Source organism: Rhinopithecus bieti, unplaced genomic scaffold (assembly GCF_001698545.2).
Source record: "Rhinopithecus bieti isolate Rb0 unplaced genomic scaffold, ASM169854v2 scaffold_11964, whole genome shotgun sequence".
NCBI lineage: Eukaryota > Metazoa > Chordata > Mammalia > Primates > Cercopithecidae > Rhinopithecus > Rhinopithecus bieti.
Window position 1 is genome coordinate 426,543 of NW_016807677.1, and position 20,672 is coordinate 447,214.

The window sequence follows — 20,672 nt, forward strand, 5'->3', positions numbered from 1 at the left end:
CGCGAGACTCCGCCTCAAAAAAAAAAAAAAAAAAAAAAAAGAAAGATAGTTTTGGAAAGAATGTCCTGTTTTCCTCTGCGATAGGAGAAAGAAGGGAAGGGACAGCAGAAAGAGGGTGTAATCAGAAGTAGATCTGTTCAGGCCAGGTGTGGTGGCTCACACCTGTAATCCCAGCACTTTGGGAGGCTGAGGCGGGCGGATCACCTGAGGCCAGGAGTTCGAGATCAGCCTGGCCAACATGGTGAAAACCCTGTCTCTACTAAAAATAGCCGGGCATGGTGGCACATGCCTGTAATCCCTACTACTTGGGAGGCTGAGACAGGAGAACCACTTGGACTCAGGAGGTTGAGGTGGCAGTGAGCTAAGATCATGCCACTGCACTCCGGCCTAGATGACAGAGTAAGACTCTGTTTCAAAAAAAAAAAAAAGTACATCAGTTCGAATTGAAAGGGAGAAAACTGAAGGAGTTCATGCTGGATGGTTTCTATTTTCTCTCTAACGTAATAGGTAAGGCATTCCTCTTTTTTGGAAGACACTGCATGTCAGTGAAGTAACCTAACAGTTTCTTTAAATCTCAACTTTCATACCAGCGAAATTCTTGATTCTACTTTCTAACCCATATCTCTTGTAAAGTTGTGAGAACCAACAAGATCATATAGGATAGGGCTTTGAGCTCTTTAGATAAGTAGCAATGGACCTACTGATAATCACTTAAATCTGACTTTAAATCCATGAAGTTGAAAGCGGCTGAATTCCAAAGCCCCTGCCATTTTATCATTCCTTTTATTTCTGTGTATTTTCAATGCTGCAGTTCCCAGAATTGTAAATGTTTTGTTTGCCTCCAAATTACTTTGAAAAAAATTCACTAGGCCTAGTATTACTGTTTGTCTTTTTTGAGACAGAGTCTCACTCCGTTGCCCAGGCTAGAGTGCTATGGCACAATCTTGGCTCACTGCAGCCTCCACCTCCCGGGTTCACGCTATTCTCCTTGCTCAGCTGGGATGGCAAGTGTTTATCACCACACCTGGCTAATTTTTGTATTTTTAGTAGAGATGGGGTTTCACCATGTTGGCTGGTCTCGAACTCCCGACCTCAAGTGATCTGCCCGCCTCGGCCTCCCAAAGTGTTGGGATTACAAGCATGAGCCACTGAGCCTGAGCCTGGCCTTTCTTTCTTTCTTTCGTTTTTTTTTTTTTTTTTTCTTTGACATAGGTCTCACTCTGTCACCAGGCTGGAGTACAGTGGCACAATGATAGCTCACTGCAGCCATGAACTTCTGGGCTCAAGCAATCATCCTGCCTCAACCTTCCGAGCAGCTGGGACTACAGGTGTGTACCACCACCCTCAGCCAAGTTTTCAGTTTAGTTTTTATTTATTATTATTTTTTGAGAGTGGGTCTTGCTCTGTTGCCCATGCAGCAGTGGTGTGATCATGGCTCACTGCAGCCTGTACCTCCCAGGCTCAAGCAATCCTCTAGCTTCAGCCTCTTGTGGAGTTGGAACTGCAGGTGCACACCACCATGCCTGGCTAATTTTGGGTTTTATTTATTATTATTATTTTTTTTTTGCAGAGACAGGGTTTTGCCATATTGCTCAGGCTGGTCTCAAACTCCTGAACTCAAGGGATCCACCTGCCTCAGTCTCCCAAAGTGTTGGGATCACAGGCATGAGGCACACCTGGCTTTATTTTTAATTTTCTGTACAGATGAAGTCTCGCTATGTTGATGAGGCTGGTCGTGAACTCCTGGCCTCAAGCGATCCTCCCAACTCAGCCTCCCAAAGTGTTGGGATTACAGGCATAAACCACTATCAACTATCATTCTTCACACAGCTTCAATTGCTCTCATTATTCTAATCCTACTGACTATTCTCAAAGTCCTCCCATTTTTTTTTCTTTTGAGGAAAAATGGATAAAACTGAGCAATATTATCTCCCCACTGAGATGTCTAGCTTTTTTCTGAGTCATACTTAAAGTTTAACTATATAGCCTACAGTTGGTTTAGGATTCCTTTCAGCCACCAGTGCCAACTTACCTTAGGCTAACAGGAATAGAGTTCAGTTGATCTAATTTAGAACAAATTTGTATCCGTAGATGGGATGGAAAATCTAGGTGAGGATTAAGGTCATGGACAAGGTACAAGAGGAGGAGGAAATCTGAGTTAATTATAACCTAGGTTATGCAGTCTTAATTCCAGGAAGCTGTGCCTTAGCTAGGTAGACAACTTGTTGATTGAGGAATATTCTCAGAGGAACTAGAAGCTATCCATTTCTGAATTCTGAGATGAATTTCTACATCATCTGAGATGAAGGTGAAGGTGTCCGTATCCAAAGACTAGAAATTCTAAGAAAACTATGTCACTTGGAGAAGGCCCTTTAGTAGGCATTTGCTTATTTTCTTTCCAGCAGTCATGACTGGCCTGGAAGATTTCCCAAAGGTTATCTTTTTCAAGACCAGTTGGGTAAGGCTGTTTTGATATGTTTTTGAATATACATTATAATGCATTCATTGTGTTTATTTGTTTATTCCTAGATTTTTAAAAAACTGTATATATTTTGGTAATAACTAAAGTAAAAGCAGATAAAACCAAGAGAACATGGCCATCATTGTTCAAGGCCTCATACTCTCTGATGCAAAAAGATAAGCCTGAATTAAAAGATACATTTCTTAATGTCTCTCATATGAAAAGTTATATAAGCTCCTGGTGTCAAGTTTAAAAACTGAGAACTTATTTTGAAACATCATGGGTAGAGACTAGGGAGTTAACTGATGACTTTTTAAAATGTTTAGGGTTAGGTATTAACACCCTCAGCTATTTGCCTTATTCTCTTCTTTACTAAGAGCCCTCTCTATCAATATATAGCAAATAGTCTTGCTTAAGGCCCAGGAAAAGTCACCGTATCCAAGGCTTGATGCAAATTATATGTTACTAATCTTCACTTACTCCTGCTAAAGTTGAAATGGAGTGTCTTACATGTGAATTAGAGTTCAGATGTAAGTTTCTGAATAAAAACATAAAAAGCGAACCATCTCCCTTACCTACTCCTGCTCCTCACAGTACAGTAAAAAACTTAAATATCGCAGAGTAGAGGGAATGTGGTTAGAGTTAGGACACCGAGGAATCAAGTCCTGCATTCCAGTCCTCTACCACTGACTCATTCACCTCAGGCAAATGGTTCCACTTCATTTCATTTTGTACTGAAAAGTGAGGAGAGTAATATTTTGTTTCAAATTTTCTTAGGTGAGTGGGCTCTGCTACCCTGCAAGGCTTTTGCTGAAGTTGAGATGAACAAATAAGGAAAATATGCAACTATAGATTGTTTTAAGAGAGGTGGGAAAAACCCAACGGATTTTGTTGCTGATTTGTGTCCTTAGGACTCTCCACAGATAACTTTGAGAGATTTACTACTTAGTCCTTAGAGGCAGCTTCCTTCTGGAATGGGTGGATATGAGGCATGGGGTGGGGTCAGATGGTGATGGGAGAGCAAAGGAACACAAAGGTCCCAAATCAAGGCCCTTTTGGCTTCAGGGTTTACCCTCAGTGCAGTGGGGGTGAAATTTGGAGCCTAGGGTGAGGTAGAAATTAGTTTCCCTGCTGCAGTAGTAACTTGGGTATCAGATAATAAAGCATATTTCCACCAGCATATTCTAAAGGCAGATGAAACTATACAGGGGTTTAAGGTAAAGCTATGATGAGCAAAATATCACCCCTGACTTTTTAAAATTTCATTTTATTTTATGTTCCAGGGTACATGTGCAGGATGTGCAGGTTTGTTACATAGGTAAATGTGTGTCATGGTGGTTTGCTGGACCTATCAACCGATCACCTAGGTGTTAAGCCCAGCATGCATTGGCTGTATTTCTTGATGCTCTCCCTCCCTCTGTCCTCCCCTTGACAGGCTCCAGTGGGTGTTGTTCCCCTCCTTGTGTCCATGTGTTGTCATTGTTTAGTCTCACTTTTGAGAACATGTGGTGTTTGATTTTCTGTTCCTGTGTTAGTTTGCTGAGGATAATGGCTTCCAGCTCCATCCACATCCCTGCAAAGGACATGATCTCGTTCCTTTTTATGGCTGCATAGTATTCCATAGTGTATATATACCACATTTTCTTTATCCAGTCTATCACTGATGGGCATTTGGGTTGATTCCATGTCTTTGCTATTGTGACTAGTGCTGCAATATGTATGTATCTTTATATGTACCTAGTACATCCACTTTCAAAACCATTTAATCACCTTTTTGGAGAAGTTTTTTTCTGATTTTCCCGAACTGCTTCCCTTTACCCTCCTGTTGATGCTTCCTGTAGCACACATCATTGTATAATAGAATGATTTATATCATTTATAATGGTATAATAGAATGATTTATATTCCTTTGGGTATATACCCAGTATTAGGATTGCTGGTTCCAATGGTATTTCTGGTTCTAGGTCTTTGAGGAATCGCCACACTATCTTCCACATCACCCCTGACTTAATGTTTACTTGGTCATTATTCCTTTCATTTTTTTCACCAATCTGGGGCTCACATGACTTTCTTTCCATTGTTCTACCTGGAGGTCACTAAAATTGGTAACCACTCTTCCACCATCACCTCATAATTCACTGTCTTAGAACTACATTTATTCAGTTGTTCTATTAGGTTCCCCACTCTCTTGAGACCCAGAGTCAGATGACATCAGGTAAAAATGCAGGCTGTCCTTAGGGGAAGCAATAGCTATTTTAACAAGCAGGCTATAATTCAAAACCACACAACAGTATTTAATTGCTTTTGGATTTGACAACACTGGAATGCATTAAAACTTGGAGCCTCTGAAGATAATCTTCCTAACTTTATGCAAAAAGTCCAAGGTATAGTTCTTATAAAAATCCATCCATAGGTTGCATACGTAAAATCCTCTGAGGAAAATGGTGGTGCTATAAACCTTTATATGATGTGCTTCTTTGAGCTGTAACAAGGATATAAATCAGGAAATGCAGGCTTGGCAAAGAAAGAGTTAAGATGATCAATTTCTAAGGAATTTCAGGGATTTTCAGATTTCAGGCTTGGTCTTTTATAAAGGATCTTCTGCTGCATACCTCCTGGTTCTTCCCTGCTAGACCTCATATATGCAAAAGTAGCTTTGCATTAGCTAGCACAGTAGAGAAGGCTAATCAGAGATCCAAATCTCTGTTTCAGAGTTGGAGGTTGAGATGCAAGAGTGACTCAGCTGGCATCAGCTCTGTAGCAGTCTCAGCCTGCAGGCCTTCAGGAAGTGAGTCCTCCAGGCCTGCATCTCCCTCTGTGGCAAATTGCCACTAAACTCTGCTGTTTATCAACCCAGTACCAAACACACTAGGAAGAGTCCGCTGTTTCACTGTTTTCAACAAAACCAAAAACATAGAAGCCAGATTATATGACGGGATAGTATTACAAAGGTGTATTAGATACAGTATTTCCCTTAAGAAGTTTACAGTTTAGTAAGGAAATAAATGTAAATATAGCATTAGAGTACAATGATGTGTGCTACAACAAGCATCAACAGGAGGGTAAAGGGAAGCAGTTCGGGAAAATCAGAAAAAACCTCTCTGAAAAGGTGATGAAGTGGTTTTGAAAGTGGATGTGCTAGGTAGAAAATGCCAGGAAAAGGCAGAGGGGAAAGCATTTATATAGATTCATTAATGGATACATTCACTTTATTCATCACATTTGCACTGAGTGACTTCTGTGTGCTTGGAGCATGTGATATGAACCATCTAGTACAGGCAAGGTGGTGTGTGTATATATATGTATAGGTGGAGAGAGTGGTAAGATGAGATAATGATGTTGTGGGAGTAACTGGAAGTTCTCCAATTGCTTAAATTTTCTTAGTCAAGTAGGAAGTAAGGTCATCTGTTGAAGGATGTAATTGCGGTCTGAAGAAACATAATATGATTGGCTGGTAGTATTAAGTGCTCTCTTAAGGTTCTGACCATCATGAATACGGAGTGAGATTCCTTTTTTTTTTTTTTTTTTGAGACAGAGTCTCACTCTGTCACCAAAACAGGATGGAGGGCAGTGGTGCGATCTCGGCTAATTGCAACCTCCAGCTCCTGGGTTCAAGTGATTCTTATGCCTCAGCCTCCCAAGTAGCTGGGACTACAGGTGTGTGCCACCATGCTCAGTTAATTTTTGTATTTTTAGTAGAGAGGGGGTTTTGCCATGTTGGCCAGGCTGGTCTCGAACTCCTGGCCTCAAGGGATCCACCCAAAGTGTTGGGATTACAGGCGTGAGCCACCACACCTGGCCAGACTAGTTACTTTGTTTTCTCCAACTTCATTTGGCTATGTAGGTGCAGAGCAGGTGGAAAGCTGAATTAAGCCAAGGAGGCGGTGGTTTTGGTAAGTGAGTACAATGAAGAGAGTGAGAGGCAAGGAAGTTGAAGGTGTATTCAGGAGAATGCTTATGACTGATCATGGAACATAAGTTGTATCAGGAGGGAAAAGCTGACATCAAGGAGGTGAGGGAGATGGTAGGATCAATTTATTGATGGTCATGAAAACTCTGAATTTGTGTAGTTGAGATATTTGACAGAATGGGCTAGGAAGATAATAGGTGGTCAGAGAGAGGGATGCATGAAATTGAAACTAAGATGGTTGATGTTTTTGGTAAAAAGATGGGAATCAGTATTTAAGGAAGGTGAAAGGTGTAACTGTTAAGTTTTTAGGAAATCAAAAGCCCAGGTTGGTTGAAGGATCATTTATGTTAGTAGTTCCTAAACTTTAGCATGCATTAGACTTATATATGGAAAGATAATTAAAACACAGATTGTGCTGGGTGCGATGACATATGCCTGTAGTCTCAGCTACTTGGGAGGCTGAGGGAAGAAGATTGCTTGAGCTCAGGAGTTTGAGACCAGTCCAGGTAACATAGTGAGACCATCTGTAAAAAAATGCAAAACAACACAACAACAACAACAAAAATACAGATTGCAAGATCCCACTCCTAGTTTCTGGGGTAAAGCCTGGTAATTTTCATTTCTGAATTCCCTGGTGATGCTGATGCTGCTGTGGTCCAGGGACTGTACTTTGGAAACTACTGACCCATGTGTATGTTGAAATTGCAATTGTCAAGAATTAAGGTAGAAGTAGTGTTATAAAGTAACAGTGAGCCAGGACACAAAATTGGCAAGAAATAAAGGGGACCAGGTGAGGTGGCTCACGCTTGTAATCCCAACACTTTGGGAGCCAAGGTGGGGGATTCCTTCAACCTAGGAGTTTGAGACCAGCCTGGGCAATGTGGCTACCCTGTCTCTACAAAAAAATAGCTGTGCGTGGTGGCATGTGCCTGTAGTTCCAGCTATTTGGGAAGCTGAGATGGGAGGATCTTGAGTGAGCCTGGGAGGTTGAGACTGCAGTAAGCTGTGATCATGCCACTATACTCCAGCCCAGGCGACAGAGCAAGACCCTGTCTCAAATGACAAAAAGATAGGCCGGGCGCGGTGGCTCAAGCCTGTAATCCCAGCACTTTGGGAGGCCGAGACGGGTGGATCACGAGGTCAGGAGATCGAGACCATCCTGGTCTACACGGTGAAACCCCGTCTCTACTAAAAAAATACAAAAAACTAGCCGGGTGAGATGGCGGGCGCCTGTAGTCCCAGCTACTCGGGAGGCTGAGGCAGGAGAATGGCGTAAACCCGGGAGGCGGAGCTTGCAGTGAGCTGAGATCCGGCCACTGCACTCCAGCCTGGGCGACAGAGCGAGACTCCGTCTCAAAAAAAAAAAAAAAACAGAAACAAAAACCACACTAATTAGGAAACAGTAAGTCCTACTAAACTACCTATCACTTTACATAAGATTAGGGAGGTTGATATCTAATGAGACAAGAAATCTTAAATAACTTAATAGTAGGGCAAAGCAGGACCAAGAATATATAATACAGAATGGAACTGGAAATACAAAGCAGGATCCACAAGCTGGTCACAGGTAGAGTCAGGGCACAACACAGGATCATGACCTTGGCCCAGCTTATGTTTCCACCACTTACTGCTCTTGGGATCCTAGCCAAATTGTCTTTTATAAAGGATTTTCTGCCTTTTCATGTTTTCTGCTTAGTTCCTCTCTTGTTAAATGGTATATCATTTATGGCACTTGCTTCAGAGGAAAGCTGAGGGCTAAATGAGATAGCTGGTGCAAGTGCTTTGAAAAGGTAAAGTGTTATACAAATATGAAATATTTTAAAAGAAAGTATTGAGCTATCCTTAGAAATCAGGGTAGAATACTTAGGTATGTAAGAGATGAATGGAAAAGAAAGGAGAAACTGTTAATCTAAGAACAATGCTGAGATGTATAAAACAAAGGATGAGGCCGGGCACGGTGGCTGACTCCTGTACTTCCAGCACTTCGGGAGGCTGAGGCGGGCAGATCACGAGGTCAAGAGATCGAGATCATCCTGGCCAACATGGTGAAACCCTGACTCTACTAAAAATACAAAAAATTAGCCAGGCATGGTGGCACGCCATGTTTTGAGACTCCATCTCAAAAAAAAAAAAAAAGAAAAGGGATGAAATATGCAATGTGGACAGTTTCACGTTTTTTTTTTTTGAGACTGAGTTTCGCTCTTGTTGCCCAGGCTGGAGTGCAATGGCATGATCTTGGCTCACTGCAACCTCCGCCTCCCAGGTTCAAGAGATTTTCCCGCCTCAGCCTCCCAAGTAGCATGTGTGCCGACGCCCGGGTAATTTTGTATTTTTAGGAGAGACAGGGTTTCACCATGTTCGTCAGGCTGGTCTCCAACTCGTGACCTCAGGTGATCCGTCCAAAGTGCTGGGATTACAGGCATGAGCCACCACACCCGGCCTCACATTAGTTTTTTGTTTTCTGAGATGAAGTCTCGCTCTTTGCCAGGCTGGAGTGCAGTGGCACCATCTCGGCTCACTGTAATGTCCGCCTCCCAGGTTCAAGTGATTCTCCTGCCTCAGCTTCCCAAGTAGCTGGGATGTGCCACCACGTCCAGCTAATTTTTGTATTCTTCGTAGAGATGGGTTTCACCATGTTGGCCAGGATGGTCTTGATATCTTGACCTTGTGATCTGCCCACCTCAGCCTCCCAAAGTGCTGGGATTTTAGGCGTGAGCCACTGCGCCTGGCCACATTAGTTTTGAAATGATGAAAGCCTCAACAAAAAGCCTCATTTACTTACATATAGATAGCAGTTTCCTTAGGAATAAACCTTTGGACCACAGTGACAAATATTCTTATAACTAGCTTTGACTTAACCATTATGTTCTCTCTCCTCGTGATGCCTACTACTAAATGAGTACTTACTTCTACTTTTACCTACTGAGAAAATTGCAGGACCACATGCACTGTTACATGAACCCTATGCAAGTTTGCAGCTTTCTATTCTGGCTTTTGTTACATGGAATTGAAATTACCTGCTGATGTTAGACCACACGTTACTTCAGGGCAGGACTGTGCCTTGTCAAAATCTTTCAATGGCTTTCCATTCATTGTCCTTAAAGAAGTCCAAGCCTTAACAGGCATAAAATACAATCTGGTCCCCACCATCTCTGGCTTTACCTCTCAGTGCCCTCCTCTGCCTGGCAACGTGGCCACACTTACACTCTCAGGTCATCAGTGTACTACACTTTTTCTGACAATAGCTTTTGCGCAGGTTGTTTCACCCGCCCAGCATACCTTGCTCCATTCTTCTTGGCTAACTTACTTTCCTGGTTTATATAGTTACTACTGTCTCTGACAACTTCTCTTGAACCTCCTTCTCATCTGGGTTAGCCTTTTTTTTTTTTTTTTTCGAGACGAGTCCCACTCTGCTGCCCAGGCTGGAGTGCAGTGGCGTGATCTTGGCTCATTGCAACCTCCACCTCCCGGGTTCAAGTGATTCTCCTGCCTCAGCCTCCCGAGTAGCTGGGACTACAGGTGCGCGTCACCACACCTGGCTAATTTTTGTATTTTTAGTAGAGGCAGGGTTTCACTATATTGGCCAGGCTGGTCTCAAACTCCTGACCTCATTATCTGCCCACCTCAGCCTTCCAAAGTGGTGGGATTACAGGCGTGAACCACTGCGTCCAGCCCTGGATTAGCCTTTCAAGCATACCTTCCCCTTCCCTCATTATAGTACTTCTCACATCTTACAGTAATTGCATGCCTAATTACCTGTCTTAACAGATCAAACTCTGTGAAATAGGTAACAGCCTTGTTCCTGAATGTTTCTGCCATTTTAATTGTGCCTACACTTAGGAGGTGCACAATAAACACCGAGTTTGCCAATGACAAACACTTGGCAGCACACAAATTCAGTGAAAGCCTGAGTAGTTCTGTTAGAAGACATTTGGGGTTGATAAGGACAAAAAAAAAAAAAAAAAAAAATAGAGAAACAAGCCTGGTGAAGTCAAGTGGCCACTTCAAGGAGCTCACTGCTATTTTTTAACCTAAGAAAATTCTGTACATGCACTATTAGCCACAGGGGAGACCAGAGGTGTTCTGTATGGCAAAAGAGGAAGTTGCAGTGAAGTGAGTAGTAAATGTTTATTTTGAGGACCTTCTGGTGTGACAGTGGTGTTATAAACAATCACATTACATATCATTAATCAACTAGGTGTCTGTAGGTTTTAACTAGTACTAGCTGATCTCCTACCTTGTTTTTTTCCAGTTAATCTGAATAATCATGCACTGTATGAAAAAGAAACTGATTGCCATTCTCATATCAGTCTTTTGAGCACTTTTGAAAAGAGGTCGTTTCAGTTTTGACCACCTGTTTATTGCAGGAGTAAGTTAGGCATTACTTCACATTTTAGCAGCGTGGTAGTCTCTATGGGAACTTTCTTGCCTATCACTTAGATAAGCTGTGCCGTTTATTAGGCTAAAATAGCAGTGTTCTAAATGCAGTGGATTGACTGGATAAAGGTTCAACACTATTAAAGGATTAATAATACTATATTGTGAGCCATAATGCTTTTATAATATGCAACCACCTTTTGGTTATCATCAGTTGGTATTGTATGTTTTGCTGTGGCTGCAGGAATAACAGTGGATTTAGGAAAGTACCAGTGAGTCAATTAAGGATTTTAAGATCCCTGGGAAAAGCCAAGGAATGATCAATCTCTCCTACGTACCCAATAAAATCGCTCCAGAAGACAGACTAATACCAATCATTTCATTTACTTCAGGATGTAATATACTATTTAGATCCCGGGAAGATGCTAAATTATTACCTTGTTTAAATATCTGTAGGGCATTTTGTTTCTGCAAAGGCAGTAAAACCAGACAAACGAATAACACACATCAAAACCAGATTTCTAATGTAGGGCTCTGTCCTACTGTTAAAGATGTTAGAAAGATACATACTGAGAATACCACCCTGTTCTCTCTGGGGGAGGCTATATTCAAGATGACAAGTACTCTAACATTTTTACAGACATAGATGTTGTTAATAGGGTCTTTCTGTGATTTTAGCAAAGAGAAACAGTTGAAATGTTACTCTTTCTAACTACTGACATGATTCATCTCTATCACTGGCATATGGTACTACCATTTCTCCTACTGTGGCAAGTTCTAGTTTTCCCAAGACCTAACCCTCACTGTTCTGGAAATAAAGCTTAAATATATATATTCCAAACCTTTAAATTAAAATGTTATTCCCATATATTCATGTACCAGGTTAATATCGCCACACATATCCTTTCTAATTTTGGGCTAAACAGATGTGCATTTAGAGTTGTTTAAAGACAACCCAGCTTAATATCAAGAGAAAGTGTGACCTTTCATGGAGTATTTGATGGAAAAAACACTGTTTTGACAAATCTTATTTTATTCAGATAGCAGTCTGGTCACACATGGTCCAACAACACTCAAATAATAAATCAAATATAACCAGATGTTAAAGATTGGTCTTCAAACATCATAGCCAATGATGCCACGCTTGCCTATGATCTCTCCAACATAAAACCACATCAACACCTCAGTGGCCACCAAACCATTCAGCACAGCTTCCTGAAAAAAGAAGCATACATTTTAAGGTATCTTTATATATATATATATATATTGATAAATTGTTAATCATTCATTTATGGAAGTTAGGTTACTCTGGCAGTTGCCAAGTAAGTGTTAATAGGTTAATATTCTCAAAACTTGACTAAAACTGCCTTCTAAGTTTGAATACCGCGTGGTCTTTTTTATGTTTTCTTTTCGAACCATCGCATTTCTTTGCACAAAGAATAGAGGAATACAACAATAAAAGGAAGCACTATTCAAACTAGAACGCAGTTTTTAGTCCCAAAGTTGAGAATTCCTAACATTACTGTTTGTTGACAACCTGCGCGAGCACACCTGTGAACTTTCAATTTTGAAGGTAAGGTAGTTGAGGCTTAAAATTGCTTTCAAGACATTCTTTACAGACGCTGAACTGAGCTTAAACTGCTTTGCATTATAAGTTTATGAGACACTTTTATTGGGCCCCGCCTAAAACACCCCACATCCTGGATATATGCTGGCTGCATTTAGATAGGGGCGCGCCATTCCATAATGAAAGGGATGGCTCTAAGGAAGGCGCGAGCGCGCGCGTAAATAGACTATTTTTGTCTGGCAAAAGAAAATCTGGCTTGAAAGATGAAGTGCTGTCTTCCTCCCTTTAGGACCTCATTTTTATTCATTTAGTATTTGACTTAACCCTCTGACTAGAGTATCTGGTATGTGCATATCAACATTTTAGCGCCGCCAAAGGAGACAAGACTACCACCAGTCTGGTTCAGGAAAGCACTGCGTTATTGAATATATGGACCGCAGAACTCCACTGGCATCGTTGAAATTCTAGGTTGAGAAAAATAATCCTTTCGCATAAGCAAGAACTGACCCTTCTTCCTTCGTCAGTAGCTTCTGGAAGTGAAGTTTTCCCGCCATCAAATTAGAGGCCCACAAGGTTTATGGAAGTCTCTCTGAAGAACAGCAACGCATACTTCCCAGGATGTAGGCTCTACGAAATTAGCAATCATTTAGGGGCTGTTTTGTAGCTCCCGTGACTTGGATCATGCAAACAAAATCCCAAGTGTGCCAGTTCTTTTTTTCCTTTTTTTTTTTTTTTTTTGAGACGAGTCCGCTCTGTTTACCCAGGCTGGCGTGGCAGTGGTGCGACATCTCCGGCTGCACTGCAACTCTGGGCCTCCGCAGGTTCATCCATTCTCCTGCCTGCAGCGCTCCCGAGGAGCTGGGACCCCTACTCATACCAGGACGGCCCGCCCAACCCACATCGCTGGCTAAGTTCTTTTGTAATTTTCAGTAGAGAGCGGGGTTTCGCACCTGTATTAGGCCAGGATGCGTCGTGCTGATCTGCCTGACGCTCAATGATCTGGCCCGCCTCGGCTCGCCGAGAGGCTGGGATTACAGGTGCTGAGCCAGCCCAGGTCGCAGCCCTTTTTGTCCTTAAGAGACGGCAGGGTCTCACCTCCTGGTCACGTGCGCCAAGGCAGATGACCACAATCATAGCTCACTGCGCTCCTCTTAATCTGCAGGGGCCTCAAGCGATCGCTCCACTCGGCGGGCCCCCCCCCTCAGCCCTCCCAAGTAGTGGGACCTACAGTGGCTTGCCAGCCTACCTGGCACATTTTTGTTTCGGTGCTATTTTGGGCTAGGAGATAGGGGCTTCGCTAGTGTTGTCGGGCTGTCTTCGAACTCCTGGCCGCAAGGCCGACTCGCTCCTAGCCTTAGCTTGTGGACTGCCTAAGTCACTGGGATTCATAGGCAGGAACGTGACTGGCAGCGTGGCCAGCAAGTTCCAATTCCTTACAGTTTTTAAGATTTTTGTTTTTTTTTGAAGACGGAGTCTTGGGGCTCTGTGGGGCCCAGTCTGGAGTGGCAGTGGCTGGATCCAGGTGCACTGCCAAGCTCCGCCTCCTGTTTAACGGGCAAATTCTCTGCCTGCCTCAAAGGCCTCCGAATAGCTGGGACTCACACGGCGCCCCCGCCCACCTCGCCTGCTAGTTTTTTTGTATTTTTTAGTAACGAGCATGGGGTTTCCACTGTGTTAGCCAGGATGGTCTCGATCTCGCGACGCGTTCTTGTGTTATTTTTCCGTCCGTCTCGTCTCTCTTCGCAATTAGTGCCTGGATTTGTTTACATTGTTCTTTATGCTATCTCACGCTCCGGGTTCCATGTTTTTTAGTATTTTATCTTGCACATCACTTCAATTTATATCTCAGTGTTTGGTGATTTTTTATGTCTTACATTATATATTGTTTAAGTGTTGTTAGTTCTTTTCCTGAGTTTGTGACCGTATGTTTGCTTAAGAGATTGTTTTTTGGCGAACTGGGGAGCAATCTCAGGAGCTAGCAGATGAAAAAAGTACGGCCCCTCAGCAAAGCCAAGCCATCATCATTTTAGTATACTGTCTAATATAGGAAAGGAAAAAAAAAATTTCCCAATAAAATAGTCACTTTTTTGCTAGGTTTAAGACTGTTAGAAAACTAAGACATAAAATGGGCTAATTATTTCTACCCAGGTAACAAAATTAGAAAAGTAAGTATCTTCCTCAGCAGTCAAAATTTTTTTCCTCATTATGTTGGATTCAGCCACATTGGAAACATATATATTAATCAAAACAATCAGAAAAATCCCAAGGGAAGACATTTTCTGTTATGCACATCCATTTTCATTTAGCCCATGGTTACCTTAACTGTGAGCTGTTTGAAGCTACCAGTCTGAGCACTATTGACTATTTTTTTCAGGCTCTGAATAGCTCTAGGGATCTCAGCAGGGGTGGGAGGAACCAGCTCAACCTTGGCGTAGTACCAAAATGTGGCCAATCGAGGCTTCGAGTAAGTCACAGCAGCTGGAAAACAAAACAAAACAAAAAAACCAGGATGAACTCACTAGAGACCGAAAGAAGCAGATGTGTGGGCTGGACACAAATATTTATTCATGCATCACCTTCATTCACTGCTTGTACCAAATGTGCACCGGGTGTGAAAAGTCAAAGCTGCTCCCTGGTAACAAGAGGCTTTTAAAGATGCAGAACACCTGTGCCACAGGGGCGTTCAATCAGGCAGGATGCTATAAGCACATTCAATTATGCCAGTACTTCACTAGTGGCCAGCTAATACTGTACTTCATTTATGAATGGCAAATCTAGCTAACTGTAAAGATGCCAGAAGTTGGATTTAGAAACAAGAGAACAGTCAATTTATTCATATTTCTTGGTAGAGAGATAAGTAAATCTGAAGAAAAAGGCGAAGAAAGGGATGAAGGATTTGCAATGGCCCTCTTAAGAACAAGATGGAAAGTTATAATATTATACACAAGTTCAGATGGAATTAAAACAACTGGTACCCATTTTGGTATTGTCATCAATATGTGCTGGATTAAATCTTTCTCTTGACAAAAGCACAGCTGCTCCTCTTTCAAAGACATCACAAATAATAAAAGTAAAACCTACATGTATCGTTAAGAGCCCAAACTAGAATCTATTACCAAGCTGGAATTCCTCAAGGTATTCACTATTTCAAGAGAAGAGACCATTAACAACCAGGGTAGTTGTGAGAATGTAGTAGTGATTTCAGAAAGAGGAAGACATTTTTTATTTAAAAAATTATAAGAGAGGCTAGGTGCAGTGCTCATGCCTGTAAACCCAGCACTTTGGGAGGCCAAGGCGGGCAGATCACTTGTGGCCAGGAATTTGAGACCATCCTGCCCAACATGGTGAAACCCTGTCTCTACTAAAACTATAAAAATCAGCTGGGCATGGTGGTGTGCACCTGTAGTCCCAGCTACTCGGGAGGCTGAGGCACAAGAATTGCTTGGACAGGGGAGCCAGAGGTTGCCAAGATCTCACCATGACACTCCAGTCTGGGGGACAGAATGAGACTTTGTTTCAAAAATTACAAGAGAAACGTAATAAAAATAGCATGAAGGCCCATAAAGTGTCTACTGTTCAAAGACAGATGACCCAAGGCTCTTGGTGTTTTCCTTGTATTAATGGCCTCCATTTGAGTATTTCTGAATTACTATCTCCCTCATCTTCTGTGTCTGGGGATATGGGCATACCTTTTTTTTTTTCTGAGGTGGAGTCTCGCTCTATCGCCCAGGCTGGAGTGCAGTGCTGCGATCTCTGCTCACTGCAAGCTCCGCCTCCCAGGTTCACGCCATTCTCCTGCCTCAGCCTCCTGAGTAGCTGGGACTACAGGCGCCCGCCACCACGCCCGGGGCTAATTTTTTTTTGTATTTTTAGTAGAGATGGGGTTTCACCGTGTTAGTCAGGATGGCCTCGATCTCCTGACCTTGTGATCTGCCCGTCTCGGCCTCCCAAAGTGCTGGGATTACAGGTGTGAGCCACCGTGCCCGGCCAAGGATATGGGCATACCTTCAAGCAGACACAAAGCTCTAAGAGATGGTTCCAAATGGAACTGCCAATCCCTGTAAGATGGGACAATACAAAAAAGTACAGTCTTGTGGAACAGTCAACCAATTGTCAGTATTATCTCCAACACACAGACATTTCATCCTTAAAAAAATGAATCAGTTTACTGTACATAAACACTATTTTAGGTGGTAAATTTGTTTCTTAGGGGATACAGGTTAAAGAGTTTGAAACTGCTTTACATGTATACAAGAAATAAAACATAATGAATGGTAGATGATGGGAGCTAGGTTTCTCAGCGGAGGTTGAGTAATGTTACAGGTAAGCAAGAAAAGCAGCAAGAATAAACCCCACGGTACTAGGTTAGAGTTGGATTCAGGTTTAGCTTAATATATACACAGACTGATAGACTCAGAAATAATTATATATACATATATGCATGCATATACATGGGTTAGTATGCATATATACACATCTATACGGATACCTATCTGTATCTCTGTCAATTGAGAGGACCTAGAAGTAGTGATGTTCTAGTAGCAAGGAACATAAACAGCACCCAGACCTTAGTTTCTCAATTCTATTGTCCAATAAAAGGAATTAAGGTTCCTTGGCGAAATGGCTGATTCTAAGGCTGGGACAGGGAAAATACAATATAAATCTGAAGCATCTTGTGGTATCAGAAAGGGAGGCAGCATGTCAAAGGGACAGAGGTGCTAACCTGAAAGAGCTCCCAAATAGCCAAGGGTGAAATAATTTGAGCAATAATACAGTATTTGATATACAAAGTATGAAATGAATGTACAAGTCCATACAATAAGTGACTGGATAAATAAATGGAGAAGAGACAAATCTTTCTCACAGAAGAATTCTATTTAATTTATGTAGATATTCCTTCCTACAGGAGGTGGAATCCCCCACTGTAATCACACCCTGCCTTTATGAGATAGGCTTAGTTATTTGCTTCTGAAGAATAGAACACAGAGAGAAAAACAGTAACTTTACAGTGGAGGAACCTATAACCAAGTGATGAAAGCTTGTATCACCAGAGATGTCACATGAATATCATATACCTCCTGACACGATTAGGGCATCTCATCACTGTGATATTTCCTCAAAATCCATAGTTGCAGACTAAGCATGAGAAAAACACTAGACAAATCCAGATTGGGGAAATTCTTCAGGATACCTAGACAGATACCTAGACAGACAAGATACCTAGATACCTTAAAACTGTCAAGGTCAGGAAAGATGAGGGAAGACTGGGAAACTGTCCTAGACCAAAGGAGGTTGGAAAGACCCAGAAACTAAATGCAATGTGGTACACTGGATTGGATCCTAGAATGGGAAGATTACTGGAAAAACTACTGAAATAGAAATAACGTCTACAGTTAAGGGGAAAAAAAAAATCAGACTCTATGATTCCTAGGCAAGCCTGATGATAAATTTACTTATTTCCATAAGCTTCTTTGGCCCCCAGGGGAATTAACAGATATAGTCAGTAATTTTTATTAAATATTTAACATTCACATTTAATACACTAGCCTGTATATGTTATAAAGCAAAGTGCATTTCCACGTTAACATTTCAGCCCAGCTGAGTCCTCCTTTCTAAGTACTTTTGGAAGAATAACAAGTTATCTTTCAATTATTTACAATAACAGAGGGAAGGGTTTATATATTTCATGACAAAAAAATTACCTTGGTGTTACTTTTCTTTTTAGATTTTATCATAAAAACTAGATTGCAATTCCTTAATATGCGCCACCTAAAAAATGTGAAAGCCACACCAGAAAAAAAAATCCACTTGAAACATTGAGAATTGTGCCTTAAATCATCCACGAAGTCCAGAGTGAATCCTCCAATCCTTTTTTCTCTTTAGTGTTTTTTTTTTTTTGAGACGGAGTCTCCTCTGTCGCCAGGCTGGAGTGCAGTGGCGCGATCTTGGCTCACTGCAACCTCTGCCTCCTGGATTAAAGAGATTTTCCTGCCTCAGCTTTCCGAGTAGCTGGGATTACAGGAGCCCGCCACCACGCCTGGCTAATTTCTGTTTTAGTAGAGATGAGGTTTCACCATGTTGGTGAGGCTGGTGTCGAACTCCTGACCTCAGGTGATCCACCCGCCTTGGCGTCGCAGTGCTGGGACTACAGGCGTAAGCCACAGTGTCCAGGCTTTTTTTTGAGACCGAGCCTCGCTTTGTCTCCCAGGCTGGCATGCAGTGGTGTGATCTCGACTCACTGCAACCTCCGCCTCCTGGGTTGAAGCGATTCTCCTGCCTCCACCTCCCAAGTAGCTGCCATTACAGGCGTCCACCACCAGGCCTGGTGGTATTTTTAGTAGAGATGGGGTTTCACCATGTTGGCCAGGCTGGTCTGGAACTCCTGCCCTCAAGTGATCTGCCTGCCTCGGCCTCTCAAAGTGCTGAGATTACAGGCGTGAGCCACCGCCGCAGGGTCATCTCTTTTGATTAACATAAAATTGTAGAGCTCTATGACAGATAACAATCTTAGTAAAGTAAAAGATTTTCTTGCAAGCTTAAGAAATTCTTTGGGAAAATGTGTAAAATGTTTCACTAGTAGGCTGTGAGGTTCTGCAGGAGAGCCTTCAATAACTCATAGTTTGGCTGGTGATGGAGGGAAGGGAGGATAGAATGGATAAAATACCAGGCTGGCACTGTGGCTCACGCCTGTAACTCCAGCACTTTGGGAGGCCGAGGCGGGAGGATCCCTTGAGCCCAGGAGTTAAGAGACTAGCCTAGGCAACATGGTGAAATCCCGTCTCTTAAAACATACAAAAATTAACCAGGTGTGGTGGCGCGCCTGTGATCCCAGCTACTCAGGAGGCTGAGGTGGGAGGATCGCTTGAGTCTGGGAGGCAGAGGCTGCAGTGAGCTGTGATCTGCCACAGCACTCCAAGCTGGGCGACAGAGTGAGAGTCCCTGTCTTCTAGGAAAAAGGAAAAAAAAAAAAAAAAAAAAAAAAAAAAAAAAGAAAGAAAGGAAGAAAAGAAAAAGAAAATACCCAAATCAAACTCAAACACAGCAATCAAGGAGGCTAAAAGTACTTACTTTTTTTTTTTTTTTTTTTTTTGAAGTTCTGCTTTCTATTCACATTTCAGAAATCTGGGCGAAAGTTAGAGATCCGACCTTCAGTCACTTACTGGAATACAGCACATTTAGGAAAACCTCACGTCAATTTATCTTATCTCGCTTCACCAATAAAATGAATAGCCTGCCACTGAGAAGACAACTGAAATATTTACTGGCCAAATAAACTAGTACTCAGAGGCTGTGATTATTCAGGGTTGTTATGAAATACAGTGGTCTACCAGTGAGGCTCTTCAGGCCGAAAAAAATTCCACGAATGCTAAGCTGTAATAACAGGGATTACCGTTTATACGGATCCCGTTCTATGCTTCTCGGGGCACGGATACTCATCCATGAAGCCCATTTCTACCTAAAATTTCCCTCGGATTAAAGTTAAAGTATCTTAGAATCCGTCTAGGACAGAAAGCAAAGTCGACATTTCTGTTGACTTCCAAATACTCCACTGACAACCAGACCATGTGATGACGCCGAATTGATGTACTTTCACACGTTTCTGCCCTTCCTTTTCTTAGCTCTCCTAATAGAGCCATGCCCTCTATATTCCTGCCCTTAGCGATCTCAGGGGGCGTAATGGCGGAGCTGCCGGGCAACGCCGGGCATCCTTCACACTACCTCTCTTCCCGGTGGTGGCTGGATTTCAGGAACTTCTAGGTTGTGTAGAGAACCCAATCTGCAGGTGAGGCGAGCGGAAGGCTAGAGGAGAGTCGCCAACCTTCCTGCTTCCTCCACCTGCAGGCCATCCCGCCCCGGCACCCGCAGGCCCCTCGGGTCTTCGCCGCCCGCTTCTTCCTCTCAGGCCATCGCAGGCCTCCCTGCCGCCCGTGTGCCCACCTCGGCGGTCTCACATCGCGCTCACCGTTCACCAGAGCCGGGGTCTTCTCCACAAGGTTACGGACAAATTGGGCCATGATGCTGGGATGCAAAGTCCGTCGGACAGAACGGCCGGCTGAATGTCACTCGCCGGAAGGACCCGTTGCAGGACCCCATCCCACTTCCAAGGTCAGGCCGCCTCTTTTCGCGCCGGTCGAGGATATTTAAATGTCCAAAGATCTTTGCAGAATCCAGTCTGTCCACTTACTTTTTTCAACATGGAAGAGAAAGTGGATATGAAAAGATGATGTTAGAGAGCATGTGAAGAACAGTGGGATTCCGCAGAGAAGCAGGCATTTTGTTGGGCAGCCACTAGCAGAGGTCCGGAAACCCGGCAAGGAGCGCAAATGCGCATGCGCCCTGAACCTTCAGTGCTTTTC

General features: G+C 42.8%; 1 protein-coding gene across 1 annotated transcript; it reads right to left on the minus strand.

Moving 5' to 3' along the window:
* Positions 1-11,115: 11,115 nt before the first annotated feature.
* On the minus strand, positions 11,116-20,601 carry ATP5MG (ATP synthase membrane subunit g). The gene is made up of 3 exons (XM_017883068.1): positions 20,279-20,601; positions 14,633-14,793; positions 11,116-11,963 (listed from the first exon to the last, which is right to left on the minus strand). The coding sequence occupies exons 1-3, from the start codon at positions 20,328-20,330 to the stop codon at positions 11,865-11,867; spliced, it is 312 nt and encodes a 103-aa protein (XP_017738557.1). The 5' UTR covers positions 20,331-20,601; the 3' UTR covers positions 11,116-11,864.
* Positions 20,602-20,672: the final 71 nt, after the last annotated feature.

Bases quoted from the DNA above. Each gene is read 5' to 3' on its own strand.
- ATP5MG (XM_017883068.1), bottom strand. From the start codon at position 20,330: ATGGCCCAATTTGTCCGTAACCTTGTGGAGAAGACCCCGGCTCTGGTG. The intron at 14,794-20,278 runs GTGAGCGCGATG...TTTGTTTTCCAG, and splicing joins GACCCCGGCTCTGGTGAACG to CTGCTGTGACTTACTCGAAG. The intron at 11,964-14,632 runs GTAACCATGGGC...TTCTTTTTTCAG, and splicing joins TCAAACAGCTCACAGTTAAG to GAAGCTGTGCTGAATGGTTT.